Here is a 7,144-nt window from a genome sequence, read left to right as displayed (position 1 = left end):
AGGTGGCCGTGTGGCTCTGACCCCGCCCAGTCCTGACCCCCCATTCATGCCTCTAATTTTTAACAATTTTGAGGAGATGCTTTCAGATTATTATATTTTCAAGAGTCTTGAAAATAGAACCATTTTTGTTACTCCATCTGTGTTTACTGTTCTATCTTGGTTTTGATTTTCTGTCCTACCCTGGTCTTTTGATGTAAGTCATCTCCCAGTCTCTCTCCTTGGAGCTGCCACGTTTCTGCCTTTGTGGCCTTTAAACTTCCTTCAGAGCTGCGTCCTTGAGGCATCCTGGCCTTGCTGGATGTGTGTGGAGTGCAGCGGCTCCAAAGGACCCGGCTGGTGCCTGGGCACATTCTGTGCCGGATGTGATGCCAGGCCTCTCTCCACGTCCCCTTCAGCCCTGGCACCGCCCTCCCTGTGTGGCATGTAGGGAGACTGGGTCTTATTGCCAAGTACAGAGACAGTTTGCACTGGCCGCTGTCCCTGACCCGCCCTGAGTGGGAGCCGGTGCTTCCGAAAGCTGGGCTGGCCCTGGCCGACCTCGTCAGTCGCTGGCGGCCACTGGTACGGAGGGTGGGAGCCACCCTGTTGTGGCGCTGCTGCCTCAACCCTTCCTGGGGCCCTTCTCTGGCAGGGTGAGGATGCTTGTCTGTTGCTGAAGCCTGTTTTCACCCAGCAAAGGTAGTCACTGCCAGGAAGAAGCAATTCTGATTGTTCACAGGGCGCCCTTCTCTGAAACAGCTGCTCTGTGCCGGGTGCAGCCTCTCCCACGGTTTCCCCTGCTGGTGCTCATGGTTCTTGGGGGGCCCCTTGCTGGACCAGGACCCCTGAGAAGAAGGGCTAGGACTCCCGTCTGCCCTGTTCCCCAGCCCCTCACGCTGTGGCAGGCGTGCTGAGGTGCACTTCATTTCTATGTGGTTGAGTCTTTATCATCTTTGCAAAGATAATAGTTTCTGAAGGTGTCTTAGTTGAGTGTTGGCACTAAAGTGTACCTTTCTGGTTTTGTTTTTAAAAACATCCTTGGTAGTCTCTGGAACTTAAAAGAAAGATGCTTCGAGACAAGCAGAACAAAAACAATTCAGGCCAGCACCTCCCCGTCTTCCCAGCGTGGGTGTACGACAGACCTGCACTGATAGGAGATTTCCTGATTAGCTCCGGCGTGAGCACAGACACGGCTTTGCCGATAGGTATGTGATGCGTTTATTTCTGGCCTCTGCCTGGCAGGACACTGCAGCCCAGCCCTCCCCTGGGCCTGCGCTTCCTCAGGCCCTGAGGCTCCACTCTGACTGGCCGCCGCCTCCGCGTTCCCATCCCAGGGTGGCACAGAGAGTGGCTCACCAGGGTCCTGGAGGTTCTTCTGTCCCTCCTGCCGGAGCTGCGAGCTGAACTGCGGGATGGCCTGCAGCCGGCCCCTCCCCAACCAGCATCCTGGTGCCCTGGTGCCCTGGTGCAGACCCGCAGGCACCAGAACCGTGTGTAGCACCCGTTTTGACTCCCGTAGCTTCTGTTACGGCCGTGCTCTCGTAAACAAGTTGCAGGTGAGACCACACAGTCATTTCAGGACAGGCTGTTGGGGACCTGGAATGTGTTCGTCTGTCACAATTCATGAGTGCGTTTTTATTTTATTTATTTATTTTTTGAGATGGAGTTTTGCTCTGTCACCTAAGCTGGAGTGCAGTGGTGCGATCTCAGCTCACTGCAGCCTCCACCTCCCAGGTTTAAGCAAGTGTCCTGTCTCAGCCTCCCAAGTAGCTGGGACTGCAGGTGCCACCACGCCCAGCTAATTGTTATATTTTTAGTAGAGACAGGGTTTTCCCATGTTGGCCAAGCTGGTCTAGACATCCTGACCTCTGGTAATCTGCCCGCCTTGGCCTCCCAAAGTGCTGGGATTACAGGTGTGAGCCACCACGCCTGGTCAAATATGTTTTTAGATTGGAAAATGAGATTTCACAAACTGAGGACAGAGCAAACCTGCTTGTCTTGCCTCGTCCCTGTTAGTCAAACTCAAGAGGCAGCATGGAGTCCGGTCGACTTTGCCGCTGCTCACGTGGCTCTGCTGTGTAGCCAGAGAGAGGCCAACTCTTGCCTTTACTAGAAACCCTGGAGAATGGTGATGTGAAATCCACCTGTTTTCCTCATCCCCAAACAAACAGAACCCTGCTGTAAGTCAATGAAAAGTACAGAAAGCAGTCTACTTTGGCCAGGCACGGTAGCTCACACCTGTAATCCCAGCACTTAGGCTGAGGTGGGCAGATTACTTGGGCCCGGGAATCGGAGACCAGCCTGGGCAACATGGCGAGACTCTGTCCTTACAAAAAATACAAAGATTAGCTGAGTGGTGGTGCACACCTGTCTTCCCAGCCACTCAGGAGGCTGAGGTGGAAGGATCGCTTGAGCCTGAGAGGTGGAGGCTGCAGTGACCTGTGACCATGCTGCTGCACTGCAGCCTTGGCAGCAGAGTGAGACTTTCAAGACAAAACGGAACAGTCTGCTTTGTGCAGTGTCTTTTCAGTGATAATCCAACTGTGAAAACCCAACCGTGAAGACTGTTAGGGAGAGAGAGCTGCTCCCTTAGTGGATATTCAGTGGGCCGCCAGGGCGGTGGTGAACATCTGAGAGCTCCTGATGACGCCCAGGCAGGCTTCAGAGGAGGAAGTTCCGGGCCCTGGTGCCGGGGGTCCCAGCAGTGGAGCTCAGCGGAGCCAGCTTTTTAGAGCGGGAAGCACTGAGGGGGTGCTCATGTAGGAGGCTTTTTCCCATGTTTCCCCCATTCAAGGAAGGGGTTGTACAACAGAGGAATGCACTCTCCAGTAATGCTGCGGCGCCTTGGGGCAGTTCTGAGCGTGGCGATGGTTGGAAGCAAGCGTGTCAGACACAGCTGCGAACCCTGCAGCTGGCTCAGGTCAGGGTGCGGGTGCCCTCGGCACACTCAGCTTCCCAGGAAAGGGGCGCCTCACCCCACCTCCCTCCCATGGCCACAGGCCACAGTCCAGCCTGCCACGCCATCCCTACCCCCTCGTGCCGCCTGTGCAGACTTGGGAATGGAGCTCACTGTGGCGTTCCTGAGGGGGACTGTCCAGCCCCTCACCCCACAATTTGGCCAGTGTCTCTGTGTGATAGGACAGGTGGCTTGGAAAGCACCAGAACCTTGTGGGCATGAGGCAGCTGCCAGCTCTCCACGTTCCTGCCGTGCCTCTGCACACACCGTGTGGGCATCCCCCTGGCCAACGCCGCCACGGCAGTGCCCCTCCCGTGCAGCGTGCGAAGCTGTTTCCAGGTCTGTGCTGCCGTTTCCCCACAGCGGCACAGAGGAGCCAGTGGTTGGTAGTCGTTTGGATGCAGTGATTGGCAGGCATCGTCATGGGTGTCTGGATGGCACTGAGCATGTTGGATACTAGGGAGCTGAAGCAACTGACTTTTTATTTATTTTTTTTTTTTGAGATGGGATCTCACTCCTTTGCTTAGGCTGAAGTGCAGTGGCATGATCTCAGCTCACTGCAGCCTCAACCTCCTGAGCTCAGGTGATCTTCCCACCTCAGCCTCCTGAGTAGCTGGGACTGCAGGTGTGCATCATCACATGCAGCTAATTTTTGTATTTTTAGTGGAGACAAGGATTTGCCGTATTGCCCAGGCTGGTCTCAAACTCCTGGAGTCAAGCTGTCTGTCCACCTTGGCCTCCTAGTGTTGGGATTACAGGTGTGAGCCACCGTGCCTGGCCTAAACAACTCTTGAGGTCCCTCCACAGTCAGGCGGCCGGCTCAGCACTGCACCTCCACCCCACTGTGAGGCTTCTCCCCGCAAGGGTATTGGCCAAGACTTGGTGGCTGTGGATGAATGAGACCAACATGGTGGAAAGTCAGCGATGCAGAGTCAGAGGCAGTTCCTGGAAGATGCCCTTGCCGTCCAGCAAACGCCAAGCCACACACACTGCTTTAGGAATGGCAGACGTTGGAGGCTTGGTTTTGTGGGTCCTCCTGAGAAGGCCACACCCACTGCTTTAGGAATGGCAGGCGGATGTTGGAGGCTTGGTTTTGTGGGTCCTCCTGAACAGGCCACTGGAGGACCCGGAAAGAGAAGGAACTTGAAGTTGAGAAGTGTCGATCTGCCAGCCTGGGCAACGTGGCAAGACCCCACCTCTACAAAGGATTTAGAAATTGGCCAGCAATGATGGCACACACCTGCGGTCCCAGCTCTGAGGGAGCCGAGGAGGGAAGATCACTTGAGCCTGGGTGGTCGAGGCTGCAGTGAGCTGAGATTGCACCACCGCACTCCATCCTTGGTGATGGAGCAAGATTTGTCTCAGAAACAAAGGGAAGTAAACTGGATCTGCGCCGTGATTGAGGCTGTTGCCGAAGGACTCATGTTGGTGCTGCTTGCAGCTGCGCTCGGAGCCACGGGGCCCCACAGTCACAGATGTGTGAGGCCGACAGAGCTGTCTTGTAAACTGGAAGTGTGCTCTGCGGAGCCGTTCTCAGCTGCCAGGGCCTGGTTTTGGTGCGGTCTGGCTGGCACTGGGGCCCTGTCCGGCCCAGTGGGGACCATTTCAACATACTGCTTCCCCCCGCTGTGGACTGAGCTACGGACCCACCCTGGGACGTGAGGGTTTGGTGGGTGGATGGCCCGCGGCCGTCCTCGAGGTTCCCTTGGGTGGTCATGAGGAGACTTGGCTGTCCGTCCTGCAGCCATCTCACACGTGTGGATAGAAATGATCAGTTTCCTAACATTTAAATGATAGCTTTTCAAAGACAACATTGGTTTTTTTTTTGTCCCAGAGTTACCCAGACTCAGCAAGTAGTACTCACAAATGCTGAAAGTACAGCCTCCCCTGGAGTTAATTTTTAAACTCTGAACTTCATCTTTCCAAACGTCAGGCATGTGTGTGAGCATCTTGGCGTCCCATGTGGTGAGACCTAACGTGAGCCACTGAGTCTCCCAGGCCAGCCCCGACCTGCAGTGGGTGGAACTCAGCCAACCACTGAGCTCCCCAGCGGGTCAGTCAGAGCCAAATGCAGTGGCTGACCTTTCATTCCCATTAACAGTCAGCCGGGGCGTTACAACAATGAGCAGGAGTGACTGACCGAGGATGAGGGCACAGTGGCTGTGGGGGTTGGGGGTGGGGGCCGAGGAGCTGCAGCGCTGTCTGTGCCCACAGGTACGCTGCCCCTGGCCTCACAGGAGTCGGCCGTGGTGGAGGACCTGCTGTATGTGCTGGTGGGCGTGGACGGGAGGCACGTCACTGCTCAGCCCCTGGCCGGGAGGCAGAGCCGGACCTTCCTCGTGGACCCCAACCTGGACCTGTCCATCAGGGAGCTGGTGAACAGGATCCTGCCGGTGGCTGCCAGCTACTCCACCGTGACTAGGTGGGCACGGTGTTGTGAGGGAGGGGTTAGGTCCCATCCTGATGACCATGGAGACATCTACATCCCTTCTAAAGAGAGCCCCCACCTTGGGGACAACTCCTGACCGACTCAGCTTTGGAGGGTCTGAGTCACTGCATGGGGTCCTGACTCATCTCCTCCCAGGGGCAAAAGCTCCCTTCTGGGATGTGGGGTTCGAGTGAGTCATTTACTTCCTGTGTAGGGGTGAGCCTCAGAGTATCTGACCTTTTATCTGGATGCAGCTGGTCTTTTTGAGGAAGTTGACAGCTCTTCTCATAGGTTCATCGAAGAGAAGTCTTCCTTTGAGTATGGGCAGGTGAACCACGCCCTGGCGGCCGCCATGCGCACCCTGGTCAAGGAGCACCTGATCCTGGTGTCGCAGCTGGAGCAGCTGCACAGGCAGGGCCTCCTGTCGCTGCAGAAGCTCTGGTTCTACATCCAGCCGGCCATGCGCACCATGGACATCCTCGCCTCCCTTGGTGTGTGCCCGCTGGGGAGAGTGGGGCAGTGGGGGGCAGGTGTTACAGCACAGCACCCAGCGTGAGGAGAGACTCTGCCGGGGCATGGAGCCGCTGCCCAGGTCAGGGGCGTGCAGCCACAGCCAAAACCCATGTGGCTCCGGGTAGTATTTGCGAGAGGAAAGCCCTGGGAGCTCTTCCTGGTCAGCTTTCATCAGCAGCTACAACCTTGCAGTTTGTACACATCCCACCCACGCACACTGTCCCAGTGAGAAGGCTGGAGAAGCACGGGAGGCCCCAGCGGGGTCGTTGGCAGTCTGAGCGTGTGCTTCCCTGTCGGCAGTGAGCTCTCTTCTCCCCACAGCCACCTCGGTGGACAAAGGCGAGTGTCTTGGGGGGTCCACACTGAGCCTGCTTCATGACAGGAGCTTCAGCTACACGGGGGACAGCCAGGCGCAGGAGCTGTGCCTGTACCTGACCAAGGCGGCCAGTGCTCCCTACTTCGAGGTTCTGGAGAAGTGGATCTACAGGGGCATCATCCATGACCCGTACAGGTAGGGCTCCTGGGGACCCGGAGGGCGTGTGCTGCCCTCTCTGGGGGCAGAGCCTTGCTTTGCTTGTGGTCTCGGGAAAGCACATACTGGGCAGATGTGCACCTGCTGCCCAGGCGGCCAGGGCAGGGATGGCCCAGGTGCTTCGGGCCTTCCTCTTCGTGTGCAGGACGTGAAATGCCTCCGTTAGGCCCTTCAGCCAGTTTGGTGCAAGGCCCTCCTGAACTGGTGGGGTCTGTCGGCTTCTCTACAGTGACATATATTTAAATTCATAAAAACATGATTGTTTGCAAAGAATTTTACTATAGTTTATTATGTTAAGATACGGTTGTTGAAATATTTTGAAAAGAAGTGTTTGTGATATGGAAATACGTATTTCTTTACTGATGGACCCAATAAAATCTGGTATAATGGGCCTAGCAAAGAAAGCAGCTTCACACTTGATGTGCTAAATGACATTCGAAGTTGTTCCAATGGTGACATGCAGACAGGCATCTGCTTTCTGTTAGTGTCTGCCCCACGCACCCCGCACAAGCATCATTTTGGTGCCTGGATTCATTGTGGAAGGAAATGCTAAATTCCAAAAAGAGGCGGGTACAGATAAAGACAAATCAATTTCCCATCCAGCCCTATAGACCCCACGTTGTCTCTGAACCCAGGTTAATACTTCCCGCGGACCCCACAGTCTCCCGAACCCGGGCTGACACTCCCCACGGACCCCACAGTCTCCCCGAACCCGGGCTGACACTCCCCGCGGACC

The 7,144-nt window shown here is 56.0% G+C and overlaps 1 protein-coding gene and 1 long non-coding RNA gene across 5 annotated transcripts in view; one reads left to right on the top strand and one right to left on the bottom strand.

Annotated features, from left to right (window-relative positions):
- Positions 1-7,144, top strand: part of TUBGCP2 (tubulin gamma complex associated protein 2) — a 26,461-nt gene that overhangs the window by 7,933 nt on the left and 11,384 nt on the right. For all 4 annotated transcript variants that reach the window (XM_032282070.1, XM_032282072.1, XM_032282071.1 and 1 more), the window contains 4 exons: positions 1,025-1,184; positions 5,150-5,357; positions 5,655-5,854; positions 6,198-6,387. In XM_032282070.1, coding sequence (XP_032137961.1) covers positions 1,025-1,184; positions 5,150-5,357; positions 5,655-5,854; positions 6,198-6,387 — 758 coding nt within the window. The remainder of the gene's footprint in view (positions 1-1,024; positions 1,185-5,149; positions 5,358-5,654; positions 5,855-6,197; positions 6,388-7,144) is intronic.
- Positions 6,346-7,144, bottom strand: part of LOC116554190 — a 22,402-nt gene continuing 21,603 nt past the window's right edge. The window contains exon 3 of the long non-coding RNA XR_004270099.1: positions 6,346-6,427. This is a non-coding gene — a long non-coding RNA (uncharacterized LOC116554190). The remainder of the gene's footprint in view (positions 6,428-7,144) is intronic.

This window comes from Sapajus apella, unplaced genomic scaffold (assembly GCF_009761245.1).
Source record: "Sapajus apella isolate SASKATOON/1434 unplaced genomic scaffold, GSC_monkey_1.0 scaffold13, whole genome shotgun sequence".
NCBI classification, from domain to species: Eukaryota; Metazoa; Chordata; class Mammalia; order Primates; family Cebidae; genus Sapajus; species Sapajus apella.
This window is presented reverse-complemented; position numbering and strand designations above follow the sequence as displayed.